Genomic DNA, 26,703 nt, shown 5'->3' on the forward strand with positions numbered 1-26,703 from the left:
ACTTCTTTACCTGGTCACCACCATTAGAAGATACCCAGGTTTAAATAATAAAAAATAATAGGTTAACTGATGAATTCTTTATCTGGCCACCACCATTAGAAGATACCCAGGCTCAAATAAAGTATAGTTTGTGTTTAATAAACCAAAGAACGCCTGTTAAAAGAGACACACAAGGAATATTAATGACTTTCTCCACAAGACATATCTGACATTAACCCCAGATAGCTCTGCACTGTCAGTGTTTGCCATCCACATGGTTCCAGAACGCGTGTTTACACCCGTGCATTCCATTTCTTTTCATTTCTCGTCCTTTTTACTGAAGCGATTGCGCGTTCTTGCGTCCTTGTAAACACACGCGCAAGTTTCGGGTGCCGCGAGATTCGTTGACTCGCGAGTCCATTTGCGAGATGTGCTGCTCTGTAAATTGACGCATGCGCCGCGGCTGGATTTGCTGGTGATTTGAATAGCGCATGAGCGGCCGCTCTGTATCCCGCGCACGCGTTCTGTGTTCCATTAGGGATCGTTCCTGACAACCTGTACTGAACCAGGACACGGAAGAGTCACGGGGTCAGTGCAGAGAAAATCGGCCGGCTCGATTGGCAAGTATGGCTTACTGTATACCTTTTAAGACGTCTGCAACAGCCATTGTCTACATCTCTAAAGGCCCTGCAATAGTTGTTGGTTTTAAAGACTGTTTTATATCCTCACTTTAAAAAAAGTGAAATATGAAATCTAAGTTTGTACAATTTCACCTTAAAGTGGCATGGTCATGGCCAAATCCCGTTTTTGTTTACCCCCCCCTCCGACTCCACTTCATCTAATTGACCCCCTAGTAATCCCCAAATGCCCCTAAGCTCCCATATTACCTATTTTTTCATCTTTATTTTCTGCCTGGACCTAGGTCCTGGGCGCTGCCATCCTTGTGTGGGTAGATGAAGGCCCTGTGGGACACGTCATCTGCCCACAGTAGATAGCGCTGTGAGATTCCCGCTCATGCCCAGTTAAACACTTGGGCATGCGAACGGGAATTTCATCCATTCGTCGTCAGAAAGACGAATGAATGAATAGAAATGTAGACGAACAAACACCGAATATCGGTGTTCGTTTGTTCGTTCAGCTTATTACAAGGAGGGAGCTACCGGCGCGCAGCTTCCTCCTTGTAAAATGTCAAAATAGAAGCGGCAGGGAATAGTGCTCCCCGCCACTTCCTAAGCCCCCTATGTCCTCCCTCACTCTATGACCCACATATTAGCATAAGGGAGATTGAGATCTCCCGAATGCCCTTACTCGCTATGCCGTGAGTAGGGGCATATCTAGTAACAGCCACAGGCTGCTCACCGTTGTATAATAAAAAGGGGGGTGGGGATTTTTCCTCCCCCCTGGCCCCCACCCCTGAGCTGCGGGTGGGGGCCCTAAATGAGTATGGGGGGACCTATTGTCCTCATCCCTGGCCCCCATCCCTGAGCGGCGGGTGGGGGCCCTAAATGAGTATGGGGGGGACCTATTGTCCTAATCCCTGGCCCCCATCCCTGAGCAGCGGGTGGGGACCATAAAAACAATGAGGGGGTACCTATTGTCCTTCCCCTTACCCCCACCCCTGAGCGGCGGGTGGGGGTCCTAAATAGCAATGAGGGGGGGGGCTATTGTCATCCCCACCCCTGAGTGGCGGGTGGGTACCATAAACACAATGAGGGAGAGGGGCCTATTGTCCTCCCCCTGGCCCCCACCCCTGAGCGGGGGCCATAAATAACAATAAGGGGGGGGGCTATTGGCCTCCCCCCCCCCCGGCCACCAACCCTGAGGGGCGGGTGGGGGCCTTTAATGAAATCGTTCCCCCTCCAAGGTGATAGGGGTCCCCAAGCCCCTTGTCACCCCCCACCCAAAACAAGCTATTAAACCCCTACCTACCCCCCCTCACCCTAAAATTAGTGAGGGGGGAATAAAAGAACCAAGTGCCTGTAAAAAAAAAAAAAAAAAAAAAATTTACTTACCATTTGATGTCTTCCTCTTTCTAAAATCTTAATTTTTCAGCCCCAAAAATCCATAATACCCGTTGAACTTAAAAGATAAAAAAAAAAAAAAAAACGAGCGCCCAAAAAAAATCAGACAAAAAAGAAAAAACCTGATGCTAAAAAAAATTAGTCCATCTTCACCCGGCGAGGGCACAGTGCAGACTGAGCTCTGCAGGGTGGGGAAAGGCTTATAAAGCCTTCCCATGCCCCGCAATTTGACTCAGAGTGCTAGTCATTTTACACAGCGTGGGAATCTTGCCACCCACCTTCATACAACCATATGGACACCGCATAAATATACCATAGGGAACAAAAACACCAACTTTAATTAGAGCCTTTCAGATTTGGCTCCAATCGCATACTTCACTAGTTTTTAGGAGAAACCAGTTGATAAAACAACTTAAAGCAGCTTCCTCAATGCGACTTTAAATGTATAATATATATTTATTAACATCACAGACTGGAGCAGCAAATTGCCATTTTAAGCAGTATAAAATATAAATACGTTAATCTTACAGCACTGCATTATATCTTCATGACGCGTTTCACCGGATAGGCCTCCTGAGTCGGATAAAGCTGCTTTCTGTTCGGCTCTCTATTTGCAGTTCGTCATACTGAAATTATGTCCTGATTGGATGGCAGTGGAACTCCATATTCATTGGCCATTTTTCTATATCATTTACATAGATTTAATCGCTCACTTCTAAGCAGGCAGACGTTTCACTAATCAAGGGAACCATTTGTCATCGGGCAATTCCTACTCACACTTGTGGTAGAAGTCCCAACTCCTCTGAAAAAATTCACTTGGTTATTCTTTAACTACTATTGGACTAAAGTCTGGTTCCCATAATGATTCATTATAAACAGTCTGCATTTTTACGGTTTCATGTATTCATATTAAAAACATAGAATCAAAAAATATTTACCATTATATTTACAAAGCTTACAATGTTTAAGGAGCCCCATAGTTGCGCTATGGTTCATAATAATAAGAGTTTACTCCGTATTATCAATTTTAGAGAATTGTCACCTAAACTACTAAAATAGGTATCTCTTATACTTTATACTAAAACAGAAACAACACTACACACTATTACATTTTGTTATAATACAGCTCTGGAATTTTTTTAGAGACCACTACAAAATTATCAGTTTCTCTGGTTTTACTGTTTATTGGTATGTGTTTGAGTAAAATGAACGTTTCTGTTTATACTATAAACTGCTAACAACATTTCTTCCAAATTCCAAATGAAAATATTGTCATTTTGAGAATTTATTTGTAAAAAAAAATGGCTTTGAATAATGCAAAGAAAACAAGTTCAAATTAATTTTCAAACACCATACTAACGTTTTACTTAGGAAGAATTCAGAAATCAATATTTGATAGAATGACCCTGTCTTTCACATTGCTGTTGGGGGACTTTATGCCACTCCTGGCACAAAAATGAAAGCTTCTTGATCACATTCCAGAGACTTTCAGTTGGGGTTCAGGTCTGGAGATTGGACAGGCCATTACAGGGTCTTCATCTGGTTGTCCTTCATCCACATCTTGATTGACCTGGGTATGTTGTATGGAGCATTTTGGAAAAAAACAGTTCTCAGTTGAAGAACATTATCAGAGCAGAAGTTTCCCTCCAAACTAACCTTGTACGTGACTTGATTTGTGCATCCTTCACAAAGATAAGTCTGTTCGATCACAGCCTTGTTGAACATCACCGATCTTTCACCAAACTTCACAGTGGGTGCGAGACACTGACTTGTAGGCCTTCTCAGTCTAACCATTAGACAACAGGTGTTGGGCAGAGCTGAAAATTGGACTAGTCAGAGATGACTTTCCTCCAGTCCTCTACTGTAATGTCAAATCCTCCTCGGCCTGTCTCTTTTTTGATTTTTATGGATGAAGCAAAGATAAGCATAGCTTTGCATGACTTCCACCTGCCCCAAAGAGCCCGATTCACACTGTTCTAGCCATACACTTCACACCAACTGCGACTCACCATTCTTTTTAAAGGTCACTTGTTGTCATCCTACAGTTGTTGAGTGACAAGTCAGTTGTTGGTCATCCAGGTCAGTGTAAAGATATTTTCACCCTTTGCCACCTGTATCTTTGTTGTCTGCTGCTTGACCTTTTAATATTTGCTTGACATTTTAAGGATGGAAGTAACCTGCTGCTCACTGTATTCATCTGCCAATAAAAACAGAATTGAACCCTTTTTTTCCTCACTCAAACCTTTTCTTTGCAACTGTTTTGGCATGGTCAACAGTTATTTTTGAAATTTGATTCCAATTAAGTTTGAGGTACCACTGTTTTTGCCACCCTGCTGCTTCTATTACAAGAGGATAGTGCTGACCACTGACATGCTTTTTATACTTTTCCTCATTAAATAAGATTTGGTCCAGGAGATCACCTAATCAGTACTTCATTAAGTAGAATGAGATGTGCCTATGTGGAATTCAACAGACACTGGAATGGAATGGCTGCCATACATGCAAAGATGCAGATTTAAAGGAACACTTTAGTCACTGAGATGACTTCATCTCTATAAAGTGGTCTTGGTACTGTGTCCCCTTAAACCTGCAATATAAAACATTGCCAATGTTTACTTTGCAGGCTGAGGTCCTCCTCTAGTTGCTGTCAGTGTGACAGCCACTAAAGCGCTTCTGCTGCACTGACTCAATGCACTTACTGATTCAATGTTTTCCTATGGGAAAGTTTGTATGCACGTGACGCTTACTGTGCATTAGGTCCCCGTTGCTCCTCTTTGAGGAGCATTGGATTGGACCATCGAAGGAGGCTCTACTTCTTAGATGACTCTGCTGGAGGAGAGCTGAGCAGGGCCGAGGGAGTCTTGGTGCTGGAACAAAGTTGGGGGAACACCTATTTAGATCTAAGGAAAGGGACTCTATAGTGTTGGAAATATAGGTTTGTATTTCTAACACTATAGTGTTCCATTAAGAAAAATTTGGTAGTTGACATGTATATGTGCGTGATGTTGGTGTTTGCATGCATATTTGTTTTCATATATGCACATACTTTTCACACACACGTACAGATGAACATTGCCACACACAGAAAATCACATATACATACAAAGATAAACACACATAGATTCACTCACTCTTTCTCGGAGTCCAGCTCTCCTTCGCACCACTTCACAAGTCTTCCCCTGGGACCTCCACCAAGCTAGGTTTGTATCTAACATCTAAGTTTTTTCAGTGGGCCAAAGATTCTTTAGAAAGAGAGAGAGGAAAAAAAAGGGGGAAATCACAATGCAGAGACAGGACACTTGATGTGTGCCATATAGTACTTTAAAATGTTCCATAGATATGAAATGGGCAACGTGGACACAGATTCTCAACATTCCACTTTATTAAATGCTTTCTTTGCATCAGTTGCGTGCATTATTGTATATGGCCCATTGATCACTTTGTGTCATCCTTACGACTGGCAAGTGTCACTCAAAAAAAGTTATAAATCCAAAATGGCCTGCATGAATCCCGTCTAAGAGAAGGGGTGATCTGCTATAACTGTGAAGTACATTTTGATGCCAATGAATGAAATATGTAGTTAGATAAACAAATCTTTTACAAAAAAAAAAATTCATAACTGTATTTTTACCTAAAACATCACTTGTGGTTAGGTAAAACAGTGTATAAAACAACAGAATAGCGATGAGATTGGGGCAAAAAGCTTTTTCTACCTCCAATAGTACAAGTCATTATGGGTGCTTTTGCTGTAAAGGGACACTATAATCACCAAAACAACTTTAGCTTAATGAAGCTATGTTGTTGTATAGATCATGCCCCATGCAGTCTCACTGCTCAGTTCTCTTCCATTTAAGAGTTAAATAACGTTGTATATGCAGCCCTAGTCACACCTCACTGCATGTGACTTTTACAGCCTTCCTAAACACTTCCTGTAAAGAGTCATCTAATGTTTACACTACCTTTATTGCAAATTCTGTTTAATTTAGGATTTCTGGAGCCTCCTGTATGTGATTAACCCCTTAAGGACCAAACTTCTGGAATAAAAGGGAATCATGACGTGTCACACACGTCATGTGTCCTTAAGGGGTTAAAGTTCAATTTACAGAGCAGGAGATAAAAACATGTACGCAAGTTAACATCTGGTTGAAAATGAAACCATTTTTTTTATTCAGGCTTGGTCAGTCACAACCAGAGGAGGCGTGGCTAAGGCTGCTTAAACAGAAACACAAGTGATTTTAACTCCCAAATGGCAGAGAATTGAGCAGTAAGACTTCAGAGGAATGATCTATAAAACCAAACTGTCTTATTACGCTAAAGTTGTTTTGGTGACTATAGTGTCCCTTTAAGAATATTATAACAAGAGAACCTCTTCCTTGCATCTGTATCTATTGAGCATGAGTGCCTAATCATATCAGTGAAGGCAAGTATATGCAAGAAAATGTATTCCGACAGCCAGGCAAATATTACACACTTTCTTCTAGCCATACCAATTCATACCTGCAGTGGGAACTGTGATAGTCTGAAAGAGGTAAGCTGACATAATTACCAAATACTGGGAGATCTAGGAAAATGTCAACATTTTTCACACTTGTTGAAGATTTCTCAGCCAATGCATGTAACATTTTTACATTATATTAACATGTACAAAATTATGCCAAAACTTAAGTGTTTTCATTCTTTTGTTATTTTTTATACAGGTTCTTCACTAAAATATCCTCTCTTTATCAAGAAAGTCCAGAAACGGGGCTTACGAAATGCAAGGAGTTGTACTATGCTGCCTTAGGAGGTTGTCAGGCCAGTGTTCCAGTCCGTTACAAAGACAAACTATGGTGGCGACTACACTGAGACTTGGTGCTTTGTCTAAAAACTGTACATTCGTTACCCACCTGTTTAATTCTGTATCCAAGAGAAAGCTATGCATTTCCGCTGTTACAGAAAAAGAGACCGAGTCATTGTCTGCTAAGGAACAAAGACTGCTGCATAACATTTACAGTGGTTTAATAAGTGGTCATCGGGCTTGCCTAGCAGAAGCTATCACACTGATAGAATCTACCCATACCAGGAAGAGAGAGCTTGCACAAATACTGCTGCAGAAGGTACTATCTCACCACCGAGAAAAGGAGCAGTTAAATAACGGAAAACCGCTAGCTTTTAGAGTGGGTCAGTTCAATTTTGTGAATTTTAACATATTTTAGTAACTTCTATAATCTGTATATTAGTCTTCCTTCCAAATAGCAGTGCACCTAGGTCTTTATTATCAATCATTCCCCCAACTGTCTCAGCGATGTGTACTCAAGCCGCAAACTGCTCAAGATATTTGATCATTCTCTGGTCTCCCATTCTAACAAGTAGAGACTTACTGAGCATGTATATGGGCATAATATAATGTCACAGGTGTGTGCTTTGTAGTTCCTAATTAAAGCCGGTAAAGCTTCTTAACCATGTAGAGCTCAGCTAAATGTTCGTCACATTCACCAATGTTCACTATTCCGAACTATTTCTTCTAAGCTATTTCATTTATTGACTTGTATAAGAATGCTCGATGTTTATTTAGGGAAGTATACCAGGGGACCTTTCTGCTAGTTTATCTATTAGATCAGTTGTCAGTATATATTTTAGCCTGTGCACATGCACAAGAGTGAGGGGAATTTAAGCCCAAGACTATCATATGCATTTTTATTTTTTAGTTCCTGTTGGAAACCAGATGCAATGGAATGGTCTTATTGTTATGCATGTGTTTTTGTTAATTATGTATGTATGAAAGATTCTCGTTTAGACATCAAGAGTTTCCATTCTTAGAGCTTTTATATACAGGCAAAACAAATTACGCAGCTTTAGTAACTGATATGTTTATCCCCTTTCTTTGAAATTAATTATATAGGTCTGTCAGGTCCTCCTGGTGCTGGGAAATCTACATTTATTGAATATTTTGGAAAAATGCTTACAGAGCATGGACATAAAGTGGCAGTTCTAGCTGTTGACCCATCTTCTAGTACCAGTGGAGGTAATGTTCCTAAACACAATTAATACAATTTTAGTTTATTAAAAACTTAACTTGAAGTTCCCTTGTCCTCATCAAATGTGTGGATCAAAAGAATCCCATACTAGTAGCATTGTATTTCTTGTAAATGTATAGATAAAACTCTATTTGGGGGGACAAAAAAAAAACAGTGGAGTATTTATTTTCTGCAAAAAATTGCAGTGCAAACTCACAAAAGTTCATATACAAATTATTTAAGCTTGAAACAAAGTGCTTTTCACTAGATTTGATATTTTTCATATGGTTCCACAAAATTTATTTTTAGTAAATTTAACAAACAACCAGACACTATTAATTTTCTAAGACATGTTGTATAATCTTTTATGTGATTAGGAAAAGAGAACACATGGGTACTGTCACCTTCAAGGGTATTCTAAAGGTAACATCCCTTCTTGGTGCGCAGCTGTAGATAGATATGCTTATCCAAAGCAAATTTCCCTAAGGTGCCACCATCTTCTTTCTTCCACTTCTTGTGCCTTATCCTCCAGGAGCTTTGTCATGATGTACTCTCACGCATGCGTGTCCGGTACAAAGCTGAGGTACGCGAAGTAGACTGTGGGATTCTCTTTGGACCATTTCTCCTGATCTGCAAGTAGATGCACACCAAAGATATCAACATTCTTAAAAATGTGACATTGGATAGAAAGTTGACATGCTCTGCATCACTGAGGTCAATAAAGGATCACATAACACTACAAGTAGATGCTTTATTGCTGCAAGCTAATTTTTACATTTTATTTTAGGGTCACTTCTTGGAGATAAAACACGAATGACAGAACTGTCAAGAGACATGAATGCTTATATTAGACCTTCACCAACCAGAGGGACACTGGGCGGTGTCACCCGTACCACCAATGAAGCTATTCTCCTCTGTGAAAGTGGTGGATACAATATTGTCCTCGTGGAAACTGTAGGTATGACAATCTGCAGACTTATATACATCCACTTTCTATTTTACTAGTGTATCATGGCACATGTGGTATTCTCAAAAAGCAATGCTTCATACGCATATTACCTAAAGCCAACAATCTTCCATCAACCTCTCCCTTTATGTTTTCCCAGTGTTCAATCTGACTTCACTACTATCCACTTAAAAGAAAAGGTACTCCTTGTTGAGCCACCACATTCTGTACTCCTCTGTCCCAGTCTATGATCATTCCACTGCCTTGGTTTCCTCAGCGGCTTTGGATGTCTAACCTCACTGGCCACTCACCCTTACTCTCTGTTTCTTCAGAATGTTAATAATTTATTCACCCTACCTAGATTGTTCTGTGTGTGTCTTACACAAGGTTTAAACCTTGGGTCTCACCCTCTTCTACTGTTTTACTACTCTTTTATCTGACTGTGTGAGAAATAGTGGATTTAAAATCTATTTTTAAGGTTCTATCTTTTTTTTCATGTGTGTCATCATACTTTCTACAAATAAACCCTATCCAAACTGCACAATCTTTATCATATTCCTTTCACCCCTATATTTGTTTCCTTCACTCTCCTACATCTCTCAACAGCGTAGTCACGTTTGATTATTCCCACTTTTCACCAAAAGGACCAGAGCCCAATTGGAGTATTTTACCAATACACCATTTCTCCTAAATCTAACCTTTGAGATTCTAATTTGCTACAATTCAATGTTTAGTGAATATTCCCCTTGGTAAAAAGCAGGTTTTAAAGGGACACTCTAACCACCAAAACTTTAGCTCAATTAAGTGATTTTGGTGTATCGATAACTGCTCAATTATCTGCTATTGATGTTTTTTTTTTTTCTATTAAATCACTTTGTTTATGCAGCACTAGCCACATCATTCTTACCTGTGAATCACACAGTCTTCATACACATCCTGAAAAACAGGTCTACTTTAATTTTCCCTTATAGAAAATTGTGTTTAATTTAGAAGTTCACATCTGCTCTTTTAATTTCCTGGCACATGATCTGTGAACCAAAACTACTTCAGTACACTAAACATGTTTTGGTGCTTACATTATCCTTTTAAGTTGCCGTTTATAGAAAACAAACTGGAAGTTATAAAAAAAAAAAAACCTTTAAGGTACATTAATGGAATAAAAATGGTTTGTTGCGGGGGGCGGGGCCACGCCGCCGAGCTGAGCGGTCGCAGGCCAGCTCGGCACCTGCAAATGGAGCCACAAATAGCCCACTAACCGTGCTTCAAGGAGAGTTTTTCAGCGACATCTGCGACCCCCGGTGGCAAAGGGCTGCCTGAGCCGAGGAGAGGCTTGCTCTCGACAGTTTTAGTCCCTCGGAGGATGGGACCCGCTGCAACAGGCGGACCTATACTGGCGGTGAGTGATGCGGACGGCCGCCGCAGCACTATCCTGCCTGACGGAGCCCTACAAGCGGGGAAAACCTGCGGACCCGGCCCTGTTCCCCCCCCCTATGGACCGGGGGGGTGATCCCGGTCCACTCAAGCCACACTTACCAGCTCTCTGCACGGGCATCGACACACAGCCCGAGACCCGCACCCAAGATGGCGGAGCCCACGTGCACAAGGCCTGCACCCTCGGACGCAAGACGACCTGCAACCACCATCCGCTCTGGCACCCGGAGATACTCCCATCACATGGAGCTCAACAATCACTGCTCAAGGTACTGCATTTCCGAGAGGCCCGCACACGCTTCATCTGAGCTGGGCGCTCACCGGGAGGTACCCCCCCACAGCCTGCCATATACCCAGGGAGAAGCTAGGGCCCGGCGGAACCCTGGGCCCACGGTCCTGATGATGGGTCCAATGGCACATGGGCGCGAGTGCCCATCAAGGCCTCAGGCAGAAGACGAGCAGCCCTCGGAAGGTGCATAGCCACTACTGAGATCCTGGTCTAAAGGTACCGGATGCAAGCGGGACTTTGGGCCCAGACTTGGCCCCCTGTTGCTGGACAATTTAAGGACTAACCTGAGTAGCAGACCATTTGTGATATATGCCTAGCTTAGCAAATATACCCCAATTTAACTCTATCAGCCTAACTATCCTCACTCAGCAGACGCTGGGATAGACAAGCTGGTGTAACCTATTGGTAGCCTCTTTCAATCTCAGTAACACACACAGCATGATGTCTGACCTGATCCTCATACTATACTAGCTAACCTGACTAAATCTGCTGCTTCATAATAAGTGCCTAGGGTACTGCCATTACTGTTGTCTCTATGCATGTTACTCTGCAGTCTCTTAACCTATAACACACTTGAGCTCGGGTAGCTATCCTACTGTTGATCCCCGAGAAATGCCTGTTATTGAGCCTGGCGCAAATTCTCAGCTTGCTTAAACTCATGTCCCAGCGAAACAATTAATCGCCTGTTATTGCTAGAAATCTACGCTGCCAAACCATGTATATCATACATACCGTACTGTGTACCTTTTAAGTTAAGCATGTTATATAATATAAAACGAGGCTGCTAATTCTAGGAGATATTGCAATGTGTAATGATGTTTATAACCTGTATACCCCTGCAAGTCTCCCTCTCTTTGTTCTGTATCACCATAATCACATGCCTCAATAAAAGAAAGATTGACAAAAAAAAAAATGGTTTGTTGCAATCCTCTGGGCTCTTGCTAATTAAACAAGATTCCACTACCATCTATATGCCAACGCCACCCAGATATATCTCTCCTCCCTGATCTATCCCCCACTCCCTACAATTTGTAATGAATGCTGCTGCCAGGCTGATCTTTCTTACCTGTTGCTCCTCCCGTACCTCGTCCTCTTCCTGTATCCTGTAGGTGTCAATTCAAAATACTAACCCTTACCTATAGAGCTTTAAACTACCATAGCCCCTGTTACATTTCTTCACTGACTCATAGATATGCCCCTTCTTGGTCTCTCCGCTCGGCGACCTTCTCCTGTCCGCTGCTCGCACCCTTACTGCTAACTCGCGCTTGCAGGACTTTTCACAGGCGGCTCCTTTCCTCTGGAACAGCCTGCCTACTCCCATCAGACTCACCCCTAGTCTTCAATTGTTTAAGAAGTCCCTCAAAATACATCTGTTAAATGCTTATGGACTCCCAGAGTAACATATCTATACATATTTGTATCTTGATCTCCTAAAGAGCCACACTCCACTCTCACCTCCAGTTCTTCCACTTTTCCATCTTGTTTGGTGGCTGTCACCCTTGCTGCCCTGTTGTTTTTTTGTATCCCATCTTCTTTAGACTGTAAGCTTGTTTGAGCATGGCCCTTATCTACCTATTGTTCCCATGTCACTGTGTAATTGTCTCTTTTATTGTAAAATTCCCCCCTATCCTGATATTGTAAAGCGCTGTGGAAATAGTTGACACTATATAAATGCCAATAATAGTAATGCTGACACTACTATATTAACATACAGAGCAGAGTCCATCGTGAACTAATTATATTAATGCAGAACGTGTTGTGTTGAACAATCTTTCAGAGCTAATTGTACAAACAAATAAAAGTTTATAGGAAAAGCACATCTATAATAACAAAAAGTGGCAGCAGAAATCCAACAAGGCAGGGAATGCACATTGAAATGTCTTTCCAGCAACATTGCAGTATGCTTTAAAGGAGCATTATAGGGTCAGGAACACAAACATGTATTCCTTACTCTATAGGGTTAAAACCACCATCTAGCCACCATATCCCCCTCATGCCTCCCTAAAAATAGTAAAATCTTACTTGTATTCAAGCCTGAGGCTGTAACTCTGCATGCTGTTAAACTCAGAAAAACAAGCTGTCTGCTGACATCATCAGAAGTGGTTAGCCTGATCCAATCACAATGCTTCCCCATAGGATTGGCTGAAACTGACAAAGAGGTAGGAAGAGCCAGCATGATTCAAACACGGCCCTGGCCAATCAGCATCTCCTCATAGAGATGAATTGAATCAATGAATCTCTATGAGGAAAGTTCATTGTCTGCATGCAGAGGGAGGAGATACTGAATGTTTGGATGCATCTTAGGCAGCCATGACCCAGGAAGGATCTCTAACAGCCATCTGAGGAGTGGCCAGTGAAGTTATCACTGGGCTGTAATGAAACACTGCATTTTCTCTGAAAAGACAGTGTTTTCAGCAAAAAGCCTGAAGGTAATGATTCTACTCACCAGAACAAATCCAATAAGCTGTAGTTGTTCTGGTGACTAAAAAAGTGTCCATTGTATCAGGATGCATAGCAATGATCTAATTGCTGCTTTTAAAGCGTTTTGATCTGTGCCTGAAAACTCCTGTGCACAATATAATTGTTACTGGATCTCTTGTGTAGAGGGTATCGGCTTGGCGTTTGTTCTAGATAGTATGTACTATTACTCGCAGTTGGCAGCCAGTGATTGGCTGAGCGTGTCAACCAGTCCCCAGTGCCCAAGGATTCTCTTCTCTGCTCAGAGAATAGACAGAGCTCAGGTGGGCAACCCAGGAGAATCTTGAGTGTTTACACCACTCGGGATTTACTAAACAGTAGATAGGGGTAAACTGATAGCAGCTGTAATATAGCTGTCATTGGCTTACAGGGTAGTTTCTTTCATCCAAAGTTATTAGTGGAACTGCTTCTGGGGATAAATTACATTTAGCAGTACAGTAGTTTTATTCTGCTATTGGCAGATCCACTAAGCTGTCCATCAAAGAAAATGTTAAAGGTCTAATTTTTGTTTAAAAATGCATTGTCTTTGAAGCCCATAGGTTCCCTTTATTTGTGGCTAGTCGTACAGTCAGGATGTTCCCTATGTGTTATTCCAATTGTTTAAGTGTGCAGCTGTTGGACAGTCAGCATTCTATTATGAATTTCACTCTGTGTTTCATTTGCAGGTGTGGGGCAGTCTGAATTTGCAGTTGCTGACATGGTTGACATGTTTGTTTTGTTGCTGCCACCTGCAGGAGGAGATGAGCTACAGGTACAGTGGATATATGCAAAACTATATTTACCCTCCCAAGTTTTGTTTTATCATGTATGTTCCACTTCACTATCAGAAGTCTTTTATAGAGCGCAAGATGAAGGTCCATGGAAGGAAATGTCATTTGTTTGTAATCGGGGTTTGATACTAATCTGCATTCCAGCACTTTGCGAATTTGCTTGATTTCTTTAGGATTTTTGCTGTGCTGCTATGACTGCAGGTCCATGACAATGTAACTGTAATGCTACTTCCCATTTTGAATGTGTCTTCCATTTCATTTACATGAACACTGCAAGTTTTTTCACACTGATGTACATCTACTCCCAACTTTTTTTTAGTTTTTAAAAAAAATAACTTTCATATTTTGTTTCTAATATCCTATTTATCATTTTACACTTAAACACCCCCCTGCTTTTTGGGTAAAAAAAACACCAGTTCTTCCCAATACTTTCTACGTCATCTCCGTTGTCACAAAGCATATTTATTTTCTTGCCCACGATCAGTTCAGTCAGCTTCTTCTGAGAAGCATTGAATCCAATGTGTCTCTTCAAGAAGCAGTGAGCCATAGATTGTGCATTCATGCTGTGTGTGCGTATACAAGTGTTAGGATGAGCTGAGTGACAACTCATCTCGATGCTAAATCCTTCCATTTGTCAAGGCAGAACAAAGCAGAGGGAGGCAGTGTGCAGCACTTGTGTGCACAGGCTGTTGTGGGAGCGTGATTAATGGTAGTGAGGGGAAGCACACCGTCTTACAGATTCTTACAGTGCCGCCTGCAAGAGAAGAAGTCGATTGCGTCTGCTGCCAGGGTGCAGTGCATGCTGAAAGCCTTTTTTTTTCACAGGACTCACATTAATAAGTCAGGAACATAGTTCTAGGCTGATTAGGTAACACGTGCCGGCACAAAAGTCCCATATTTATCTATGTACCCAGCATTTCAAGCTGAAACCTTGCACATACAGATTGCTCTTTCCATGATCCTTCTGAAAACAGAAGTGGTCCTGGAGTAACCCTATAAACACCTGTTGTGTGTAGATTCATGGGAAACTTAACTGTCCAAGGTAATACTATGGGTGGCCAGCACTGATGGAAAAATTTCAGATATTTCCTGGATTTGACACATTACTGCAGGAGTTTAAAAAGATAAAGACACGGACATGCAGCCATGAGTTTTTAGTTTCAAGCCAGCATCATAAAAATAATGTTTTGTATACCTCTGATCAAATAGTCGAGTTTTATAAAAAAAACCAAAAAAAAAACCGCGTACACATATAATGATCCTGAATCCATAATAACAGGACCTCATGATCAATAATAGAACTGCACAATATAAGTGCATTTTTATTAGCTGTGATGTGTGATTAGTCAGCCACTACTACTTACTACTGCCAAAATAAACAAAAATGGCTTATCACATGTGTTATTTAATAGTTACTATTTTGTGTTTTTCCCACATATAAACATATAGAAAGTGTGATAGTGTGCCACCTAATGGAAGGTGATTAGGATTATCATGCACAATGAACAATTATCTACTGTAGATTATTTCATTGGTGACAGGATGTTGTGAACAGGAACACTAGGGCATACATCTATTCTTTCTATCACCAGGGAGGAACGGATTATTCTGTGTTTTCCTTCTGGGTTTTTTTTCTGTTAACTAATCGTTTACCAACACCAGTGGGTACAGATAGTTAGTACAGGCGAGCACAGTGTATTGTTGCAAGATGCTGGGATGGCCTGCTTTATTACATAGTAGCCTATTATGAAACTTTACTGATGAGTACTGGAACAATAAACTCCCTTCCTTGGCTTTCCTAACATGCATTTATTGGGAACTTATAAAAAAACATACAATGCAGGCCACGTGCCACTGCCACTAGCTGAGCAGTAAGTGCTTATTCTGTAGGGCTTAACAATAGTGAAAATTCTGGTAACACAATTCATGTGTAAATAGGAAATTGCAGGAAAGGACATCACAGTACAGGATGCTTCCTTTTTGGATCTAGTAACTATGGAAACACAATAAACAATAACATAACTACTTCCGGTTTAGCCAGTCATAGGAACAAGATACACTACAGTAAAAATAAAAACATAGACTGGAGAACGGCATTAAAAATATTACATGATACTTGACTGTGTAATACTTTGGGCTTCTTGTACTCTCAAAACAAACATAATATATATTTTTGTTGTGGATAATTTGTTTATAGTACAAATCTTTTAAAACCAGTTTGATAAAATGTAACAATTTGTAAAGGTGACCTGAAGCAGTACAAAATGGATTATGAGAATGTAGTGTTTCCAGAATAGCCCACTCAGGTGGTAGGACTATAGCAGAACTTTGGAATGCCTCACTACTGGGTTGCCATTTGTTGCAAAATTGACAATGCAACAGACTAGTCCATGTTAGCCTGAAACCTTCCCTCAAAATTTTTCTACTATATAATTTAGCACCCCTCTTCTTTTTCCTTTCTAGCTAATCATTCTCTTTTTGTTTGTGAATGTTTCTCGTGTCCACATTGATATTTAAGTATAAGCATTTTTGGGAAATTAATACTTTTGCTCACTTTATCTTTTTTTTTTGTTAAAAACAAAACTTTAAAGGGACACTGTAGTATTATTTATACCAAGCTGTACTCCCAACACTATAATGTCCCTCTGTCCCCTCTCCCCCATCACCACCACCCTCTCTAAGACCTGGATTATTTTCCTCATATGTTGATTGATTTATTTTTTGTTGTTGATGGTGATATTACTTCTGCATTGTTAGCGGTTGCCATGTACTTCCTAGTGTATCTATTCTGATCCCATATTATTGAGGTGAGGAATTCTGCTATCTTTGTACTTTGCTTATTTGATGCTCTTACTGTTTTATACTTAATTCTGTTCTGTTGTGATATTGCAACGTTGGCATAAATATTTTGATATATTATTGTGGCAAGAAGTACCCATTAATTGAACATATATTCTTGTAAGGTGATTTTTTTTCTGTATATATATATATATATATATATATATATATATATATATATATATATATATATTACTATGCTATATGTCTCCCATTCACATGCTGTTAGGTGCAGCCAGGCTTGCTCAAACATACTATTAGTGTGACAAATAGTAATTTCTCATGTTCTCCTCTTCTGTTTATTGCATTGGAAATACACCACCTGACCTTCTCAATTGCAATTTTGATACTATTAAGGCTATCTGATGTTTCTATTTGTATGTGCCTCTATACTTTGAATTACTGAATTAGTTTAAAACACAAGAGAGAAAAATATCGTATTTTACATATCTTGCGTATCTTATTCTCATCCACACATTCGAAGATGTTTTTTTTTAAAATAAATTTCAAAATAACCGTCTGTCGCACCTCTGTCTACCAACCTCACAGCCCAAATCCTGCTCCACCACACTTGTTTAACATGGCGCCAAAAGCATACACGGGCCTTTAAAGGTCTGTCACGCAGGCGGCCAGCGAGGAGTGGTGCACTTAACTAAAGCTAGAAAAATATATGTAATTTTATTCAAACTGTATTTTGATATTAATATATATTTATATCAAAATACACTTAGAATGAAATTATATATATATATATATATATATGTGTATATATAAATAAAAATAATACAAAATATATAGATATCCATATACAAAATTACATAAATAATTTCATAAATAAATTCTAAGTGCATATTTACGTAATATTTTTACATAACTAGGTAATTTTATTGATTGCAATTTGAGGGACCTGCCTGACAACCCAGGCTGAAAGTCCAGAGAATGTAATTTGCTAGCACTGTATTTAACCCTGTAACTTTCTATGACATCCTATAACCTGTACATGGGGGTTACTGTTTTACTCTGGAGAATTCTCTGAACACAAAGGTTAGTGTTTCAAAGCCGAAAAACACATCACAGTGATGATATTGTCAGTGAAAGTGACTTTTTTTTGTGTCCCCCCCCCCTTGCAGGGTCAAATATAAGGGTCAACTTTTTTTTACATTAAAAATTGCCAGGTTTTTAATGTTGCCTTTGCGAGTGTATGGTAGTCCAGGAATGAGAATTACCCCTATGATGGCATACCATTTGCAAAAGAAGAAAACCCAAGGTATTGCAAATGGGGTATGTGCAGTCTTTTTTATAAGCCACTTAGTCACAAACACTGGCCAAAGTTAACGTTCATAATTGTTTTTTACATTTTTAACACACAAACAAATATAAATGCTAACTTTGGCCAGTGTTTGTGACTAAGTGGCTACTAAAACAGACTGGATATACCCCATATTGAATACTCTGGGTTGTCTACTTTAAAAAAAATAGGTACATGTGGTGTGATTCAGAGATTTATGACATAAGTGTTACAATGTCACTTTTGATAAATTTTAAAATCTATATTTTGAAACAGCAATGTCCTACTTGTACTTATAGCCCTATAACTTGCAAAAATCATGCAAACACTGGGTGTTTTTAAACACAGGACTACATTTTTAATCTATTTAGCAGTTTTTTTCATTAACTTTTGTAGGTAAGTAAAATATTTTTTAAGTAAAAGTAAAAAAAAACATGTTTTTCTTTCAATATGTGGCCATATTTATTTATTTTTTTTAAAGTAAATTATATGACATGATACTAATAATGGTATGTAAAGAAGCCCTTCTTCTCCTGAAAAAACAAAAACCAATATATAATTTGTATGGGAACAGTAAATGAGAGTAGAAAATTACAGCTAAACACTAACACCACAAAAGTGTTAAAACAGCTCTGGTCCTTAACCCCTTAAGGACCAAACTTCTGGAATAAAAGGGAATCATGACATGTCACACATGTCATGTGTCCTTAAGGGGTTAATGTACAACATGGCCAAAACAGTTTGTTCCTGAAGGGGTTAAATAAAGTTTATAATTAATTATTATTATTTTTTGCCATTACCTTTAAATTATTCTACTTCGGAGGTAATTTCAGGAAGGAGGGTTTCCACCTTTGTTAGGTAAATGAATCACCTTATTTGTATATTTTTCTAATTAACTTGGGTCATGCCCACGTTATCTATCTGACAATATTTATGACCATGTATTAGGTTTTTCCTGATATTTTTTGTCTTCTTTTTCTTGGTATTTAGTATCTTTCTTTGCAGTGACCATAAATAGACAATAATTGCACAAGGATTATTTTATACCATGATAGACTCCAGGCATTATGACAACTTCAATCACTATCCGGAACTCTATGTGTGCAGAATTTCACGTTGAAATGCTGCACATAGAGATTAACCCCTTAGCTGCGGGAGTGTAACTCTCAGTGCTTCTTCCCTCCGGTGAGGGGGAGTGATGTCAGGCGCGGAGGATCAGGCTGACGTTAGAACTTGGACTTGTCAACAGAGATGAGGTTTTTAATTTTGAGGGGGCGGACCACCTCAGGAATGCTTACTCTAACCAACACCGGTTTTTGGTTGGAGTAACAATTTAATTCTTTATCTAATAGGACTATGATTGATTGACTCTTTGCGTGTTTGGGTTACGTTTTGCTGACAATTCTGTCTCAGGTGCTCTTAAATTACCTTCCTGCAGTGGAGTTTTCTCATTTTTGACATCTGATACATTCTCTGCCTGTTTTGGGAATCTGTAAAATATTTTTTCCATCCAGTTATCCACTGATTGTAAATCCTCTTCTTTCTTTCTTTCTTTTTTTTTTTTTTTAACTCAAGATAACCAAACATATGGGAGCAATCATTTATGTTCCATGTGAATTAGATTTGATGGCTTGTAATTTACATTACCATTCACCTCCGTCTGCTTCCTGTAGCGCACAGGATGTTTTATGTGTCATTGCTCTGTAACCGATGTTTTAAATAACTCGAAGTTGCAGACACCGTATGAATGACTATGCAAATCAACCTTAGATTTAGACCTTCATCTGGATGATCTTGAATCATCAAATAAGTAGACTTCTCCTTCTTCCTGTTACAATCATTGAAGAGCTCAGATGTGTGCTTCAGATTGGAAACAGGTGTTGGTATGTTTGTAGAATGCACAAAGTACAAGGGAAGAACATATATATTAAAGATATATACCCTCCAGTCAAAGGGTTTTAAAATTGTAATTATGACACAAGTTATTCTTCTTCTGTTTGGCTTTCTTAAACTGAAAAAATAATGACCTATTATGCAGACATTCCTGCTTAAGATTTGTTGTTGTTTTATGGTTTTGACTTGTCATAAAGTAATAAATATTTTTCTCTTAAAAGTAACGGAGTATAAAGTTATTTTCTTAACTAAGACATTTTAGTAGATGTAAGAGGACACTTTCCTTACATAATAACAGGGCTATAGGAAATGCGTATGTTAATAGTAGTAGTACTAATAAAATTGTGTGTTTGCTTTTTGTACATTTTCAGGGTATTAAGAGGGGCATAATAGAAATGGCTGACCTTGTTGTTGTTACCAAAGCTGATGGGGATTTACTTATCCCGGCACGAAGAATTCAAGCAGAGTATGTTAGTGCACTAAAGTTACTTCGGAAACGTTCCAAACACTGGAAACCTCAGGTGATGTTTTAAATACTGGTAGTACTTTATTTCTATAGTTCTGATGGTCTTGGGACTATACTGAGCATCCATGCTATGTACAGTCAGAAAACATTATTTTGTTAACTTGTTACTGTAAAAGCCTTGCCTACATTGAAGTTATCTCAATTATTTGCTTGCATTATTCTGATTAAATTCTAGCTCGGGTTTTATTTTTTTTATTTTCTTTCTTTCTTTTTTTTTTTTTTAAATTAACCTCTTTGTCATTGCAGATGTACAGCGGCATCACTTACACTTTTTGCAATGATGGAAGTACTGTCACTGATAAATGTGTTGCTTTAGATTTAGCATAAGATAATTGAAATGTAAAGATTTAGCATAAGATAATTGAAATGTTAATTTTATGGTACGCATTTATATGTGCATCAATATATTTGAATTACAGAATAATTGTGGTTCAGTTATCTCGGTAACGATACTGGAAAGTTGATGGAGTTCCTGGAATAAATTCTTTCACGTTTATTAAGTGTGCAAAAACTGTTGTAAATGCAATATTTCTGCTTCCATTTTTATTTTAAGGCAGGACAGAAGACTTCATATTTTGCATACTTCTTTCACTGATATCTCCAAGAGCAGTAATCAATATAAAAAAGACCCAGAAAAGCGTATATAAATGCCACGCCCTCCAACAGACTTCCTCTTTCTTTGCTGCTGATCTCTTAATCCGGTCAGAGTGTTAACTCTCTTTGGGATTGTTTTTGTACTTGGATATTTTATATTGCCCTTTTTTGTTTTTTTATAGCCCTCCTAAATTTCACCTGTATAGCTGGGGTGGTTTTAGTTTGCTTTTTGGGGGTTTATCTTATTGTGTTACTATCTAAGTAAGCTGTGTTTTCTATTCTATTGTATTCTTTCTGTGTTTTTCCTTCCTGTGAGTTGCAGTTTATCCTTGGCGGCTCAGGCTGCACCGAGTAGGGGGCGGGGGGGGGGGGGGCTCTGCGGGGCTTGTTAAAATCCCCTTTAGCTGTGCTCCGGTTGCGATGTGCTTATATTCGGCTGTGTACCGCATTGTGACTACAAGGTTTTTCAGTCCACTTTTGACTTTCCCACACGGGTCACGCTTCTGGCAGCCATTTGGGGTTTTGCGATCATTCCTCTGTGGAGAACAATGATATCATCTGAGCTATCATGGAGAACTGAGGAAATGCATATGCCCTCAAGCCAAGCTACCAATTGGAGCTGGTTCTGCAGGATGAGGATTCACTGTTGAATCCCAAAGCAGAATAGGGGAACGATGGGAGCAAAACCGGATTGACAACCGACAGGCTGAGCAGGTCCAGGAACCATAGTTGATTCCTCCACAAGAGAGTGAGAAGTACCACAGAGCCCTAAAGGAGCCTACACTCCCACAGAGCCAGTGACCTTTTAGCGTTGGGCGATAGACTAGTGTGTAAACACAGAGCAAGTTTGGTTTAGGCATAGGAAGACTTTGCAACCTTTTACTGCGATGTGAGCTAGAAGCTAATAGTTTCTATGTTCACTGAAGATGTATAGGAAAGCATGATAATGTAGGAAAAAAAGAATTACAATTCTCCAGACATACATGCAATAGTAATTTTCACTATGTGTTTCCCTGGCTTTCTTCTAACTGTAGCCCCCCTGTCTCCCAGCAGCTCAACTCACATTGCTCTCAGGGGCTGAGTATGTACCGAGAGGCACAGGTCAGTCCAGGAAAAACGTGATTGAAAAGAAAGTATGGCTGCTGTTTTTGGGCAGTTTGTTTTTTGTTTTTTTTTAAATCAAAACTAAATAGAATTGAGCAGTGACACAATATATACCATATATAAGGCAAAAACCAAGTGCGCATTAGTCATGCTGGTCGCTATAGGATCCATTTAAGATCGGAGAGGATTCCTTATTGTGCTATACATATGGCTGTTACTCTTGCAAGTACATTCATCTCCTTTTGTTATTCGAAAAGATAATTATATATGTTTATACTTCGTAACAGGTTGTCCGTATTTCAGCTAAAACTGGAGAAGGAATCCAAGAGCTTTGGAAGAAAATGAGTGATTATCAGAACACGATGTTTACAAGCGGAGAACTAGTTAACAGACGAAGAAGTCAGCAGAAAGTATGGATGTGGAATCTCATCCAGGAAAATGTACTTCTTTATTTCAGGAACCACCCTGAGGTTAAAGACCAGATCCCCCAACTGGAAGAGAGAGTCCGTACTGGTGTCCTTTCACCTGGACTGGCAGCAGACATATTATTGAAAGCATTTTCACAAAATCGATGATACATTGCACTGTCAGCTGTGTACAGAGATGTATATGTGCATGTTATATAGAAATGAACAGGTGGTATGCAATGTGGAAACTAAATTGTATTACATCTTCTGAATAATCAAATGTGTCTGTTTGGTTGAAAACAAGTTATCGATGAGAGAAAGGTATTTGCAGTTTTTATTTTAAAACGCTATTTTTCTAATTGTAAATGTAAAATATTAAAAGAAAATTCTGTATATATAATTGAAATTAAATGTAAGATGAAATAACTAGAGATCTTATGTTTTGCACATTTTCTTTACAGTTGCCATATAATTTAATCTTGTGTTCAGGGAAATCTTCTGCGTTGGTTCTATATAAATTATTATAAATACAATCCTATACAAACCTCCTTTATACAGAAATTCTACACATAAGACGATCACCTGATTACAGTCTGTTCACACCAAACACATTAACCAAGGAGTAATCAGATGTTTATGGTGCATCATCACAGGTCCTTAATGTGTTAAAAAAAATAGCCGGTATGATGGTCTTTTCCATTGACAACTTACAATGTCTTCTTATATTGTGTATTTGTTGATACACCCACCTGGATGTGGTCACTGTGCCCCAACAAATGGGTTATAAAATCTCTACAAGGGACCATTTCTATATATGTATATAGTGCCAGGAAACCCAAAACAGGTAATGAAATGTAATGCACACCCACACTCTAGTGGAAAAATATGTATGTTAGATTTGTGAAATCTATAAATTAATTTTATGCAAACATTGTTTTTTATTTCGTTTTTTTTTTTTTAAAGGTGTTTTTTGTTTTTATTATTATTCTATACTTTTGTAGTGCATAGATGCATACAAACTTACTGACATATCAAGCGTAAATGTGTCATTGCATATATCAGACAGGACATGTTAAGAGACTTGCACTTTTTTTTGAGAGAATGTTTCACGTCACATGTGTTTTGCAGTGCAGTGGTACAGACAGAGTGGCAATGACATATGATGTAAAAACAGAACGAGAGGAAAAACAGGCATATAGCTAAAACTTAAAATGTTATTCTAAACTGCACAATTTTAAAGTAAGAATAAGAGGATTCGTGCTGGGCATACATGTCTAGGTACACATTAAACTCAAGATACACATTCTTATAAAAAAATAAACAGGGTGTAAGACATGTAGCTGATTAGTCAGGCTTGTCAGCCAGCGTTAACTGATGGTATTATAAGACAATTGTATTATCCAGCTTGATAAAACATAGATAAATGTAGGCATATTAGGCTAACGATTACCATGACTGAGTGTATATAAGCCCCTTGGGGACCCCAAGCTCAAGAAGTTGGCTTAAAAGTAATTTGACTGAGAATCAGTGGCACTATGTACAGACAGGCACAAAGGAAAAAAGATGGTATAATAAACAGGTGCATATATAGAGATCCTGTCAGACTGGCAGCAACATGGCGATAATAAATCGGCATATCACCTTGCTAAACAATGGCACATAGGTGTTGATCTGTTCACAGGAGCCCCAAGAGAACCCCGAAACCACATCACGCCAGTCCCTGGCCTTCACAGGAACATGCACTCCAGCTCCACTGTCCCAGATATTAATAAAGTCTGGGGCCTTTTTCCAGTAAAGCCGCAACTTCAGCCATTGCGGACGCCTCTGCCATAATACCCTCCGTGGGTGTTGGCATTGAGGGGGGCATCCACCCAGTTTGATTCCCAGCCTGGGAAGGCGCTTCAGCCACCCAGTGACTGAAGTAAAACTCATTGCTGCCAGCCTGGGGTTCCGAGAGTGCCGGTCTCTGGCTTGTTGATGGTAGAGAGGTAAGTGTGACTCGCTCGCTGAATCAACATCTCCCAGAATTGCTCAAACAGCCAGTCGAATTTAGTGAAGTAAGCGGCTAGTTGCGGGGTTGAGTCAGCTACATGTTGTTGCACCGTCATCTTGTAAAGTAGCCCCCCGATATAAACATTGTTGGTTTTTTTTTCAGTTTGACAATTTTTATTGGTTTTAAAATCGGGATACAAAAAAGAGAAGTGGGAATAAAATAAAGCAACTCCTTGCACAGCACATCCTCATTGTTATAGTAACACATCCAATTGATATCTGGCATGATGACACACGGGAGTACAAGATGACGGTTATCTAACATTCACATGCTAGTCCTGATCACATATTAACAGTAGTGAGTCATGCCCTAAGCCATGTATGACCTCTCTTGATCGTCCAAGTAGTATAACCTTTTAAGATTGCTAAGTACGTCCACTAGGGCCAGCATGTGTCGTGCGCTGTGCAACAAGTAGGTGGTGAGTCTAGGAGCGAACATGGGGGTGGGGGTGAAACAAGGTAGTAACAATGTGGGTAGGTGATAAAAAAAAGTGCTAGGAGTGCCAGATATGTGATCTGCAACCTGTAACAAGTTATGTGGGCAGGGGAACAATTACTCAATTATTTTGTTTTATGAGTTTACCCTGTGCCCTGAACCTTGGGGTAAAATGCATCGGTCAAGCAGTCCCGTTACCTTCCGCCACCCCATCATGGTAAGAATCAGCATCCTCAAACCTAAACTGTGCGCCCTCCAGCGTATTCTAGGTGCGCCTTATTTTAACATAGGTTTTCCAGATATTTTTAACCTCTGTCATTTTTCCGCTGGGTCTAATTTGGGTACTTGCCACGTGTTCATATGCCAGGTTCATGGAGACAGAATCTAGCAGTTCCCCTTCTGATGGGGCTGTGGCTGATTTCCATGCTCTGGCCACCAACATGTCGACTGCAATGAGCACATGGTATACCAAGAGTGAGTTGAGTTTTTGAAACTCGTCCAGGGTCAGGAACAATAACCCCAGTTCAGGTTAAAGTGTAATTTCCCTCTGTAGAATGTTAGAGCGGGTCTGCTCGACCATCTGCCAAAAGGGCCATAGCAGGGGACATGTCCACCATATATGGCACATGGTGCCTTTGCTAGCCCTACACCTCCAGCATATGTTGAAGGAGTTAGGGTAGATGCGCGCCAGTCTGTCAGGCACCATGTACCACTTGTAGTAGAGTTTGCGCATTTGCTCCAGGTGGGAGACGCAAGCCGTTCTACCCCGGTGTGCTTTAAACGCGTTTTTCTATTGTATATCAGTAAACGTGTGGCCAATGTCCGCTTACCATGCTAGTTGGTATGTGTCTACCTGGTCTGTGTGTCTTGTATTCAACAGGTGATAACTCATTGAGTGTGTTTTTTTGGGGATAATTGGTGACATACAGGCCTGTTCAAAAGTTGTGCGTGTAGTATGCTGCAACCCCTGCGAGATTTGTTGTGTCAATACGGATTTGAGCTGGAGGTATGAAAAGAGCGTTCTGTGCGCGTGTGCATAGTCCCTTTGGAGTCTGGAAAGTGCCTGAATTACCCTTGAGAGAACAGGTGTTATATGTATGTGCAGCCACAGGATATCCACACTCGATGATCAAACGTGGGGTTGGTAATGTTTATGCTCTGCAGTGGCGTGGCCATGGACCATGGTCCGCCACTGCACAACTTTTCCCTATACGTGTCCCACACTGAAATCAGTGTTGCAGTGGTCGGCAAGATGTTCAGCGTTGCCGGTCTTCCTTTTCGGCAACCAGATCAGGTGCCGGAGTTTTGCTTTATGTGCCCAAAAAGCATTGAGAGGGTCTGTCTGTGTAGTGTGACGATATTATAGTGGACAGTAGTGCAGCCTTATAATAGAGTGTTTTGTTGGGGAACCCTAGTCCACCCTCCGCTACATATCTGTGTAAGACCTTCGTAGCCACCCGAGTCTTCCGTTTAACCCATATAAATTGGCCGAATAGATTCTGCAGTTGGCCTAAATATGGTTTGGACAATCGTATCTGGAGTGTCCGAAAGACATACTGAAGTTTCGGTAGGAGAGTCATTTTTATTGCTGCAATTCTGCCCACCCAGGAAAGAATATTGCCTTCCCAAGTTTGCAGCACATCCGCTATTTCCCT

The 26,703-nt window shown here is 39.9% G+C and overlaps 1 protein-coding gene across 2 annotated transcripts; it reads left to right on the top strand.

Annotated features, from left to right (window-relative positions):
• Positions 1-508: 508 nt before the first annotated feature.
• On the top strand, positions 509-22,965 carry MMAA (metabolism of cobalamin associated A). Of its 2 annotated transcripts, none has more exons than XM_063460084.1 (7): positions 509-599; positions 6,698-7,160; positions 7,882-8,004; positions 8,784-8,954; positions 13,806-13,891; positions 20,301-20,450; positions 22,441-22,965. In XM_063460084.1, the coding sequence occupies exons 2-7, from the start codon at positions 6,755-6,757 to the stop codon at positions 22,726-22,728; spliced, it is 1,224 nt and encodes a 407-aa protein (XP_063316154.1). In that variant the 5' UTR covers positions 509-599; positions 6,698-6,754; the 3' UTR covers positions 22,729-22,965. The 2 variants fall into 2 exon arrangements, with proteins under 2 accessions (XP_063316154.1, XP_063316155.1); XM_063460085.1 differs by having other exon boundaries at positions 511-603.
• Positions 22,966-26,703: the final 3,738 nt, after the last annotated feature.

This window comes from Pelobates fuscus, chromosome 6, assembly GCF_036172605.1.
Source record: "Pelobates fuscus isolate aPelFus1 chromosome 6, aPelFus1.pri, whole genome shotgun sequence".
In the NCBI taxonomy this organism is placed as follows: Eukaryota; Metazoa; Chordata; class Amphibia; order Anura; family Pelobatidae; genus Pelobates; species Pelobates fuscus.

What these genes read in the sequence shown, in the direction of transcription:
- MMAA (XM_063460084.1), top strand. Translation starts at nt 6,755, where the DNA reads ATGCAAGGAGTTGTACTATGCTGCCTTAGGAGGTTGTCAGGCCAGTGT. An exon ending in TGTCCTCGTGGAAACTGTAG is followed by an intron (nt 8,955 to 13,805) that starts GTATGACAATCT and finishes TTTCATTTGCAG; the next exon opens with GTGTGGGGCAGTCTGAATTT. An exon ending in CAGGAGGAGATGAGCTACAG is followed by an intron (nt 13,892 to 20,300) that starts GTACAGTGGATA and finishes GTACATTTTCAG; the next exon opens with GGTATTAAGAGGGGCATAAT.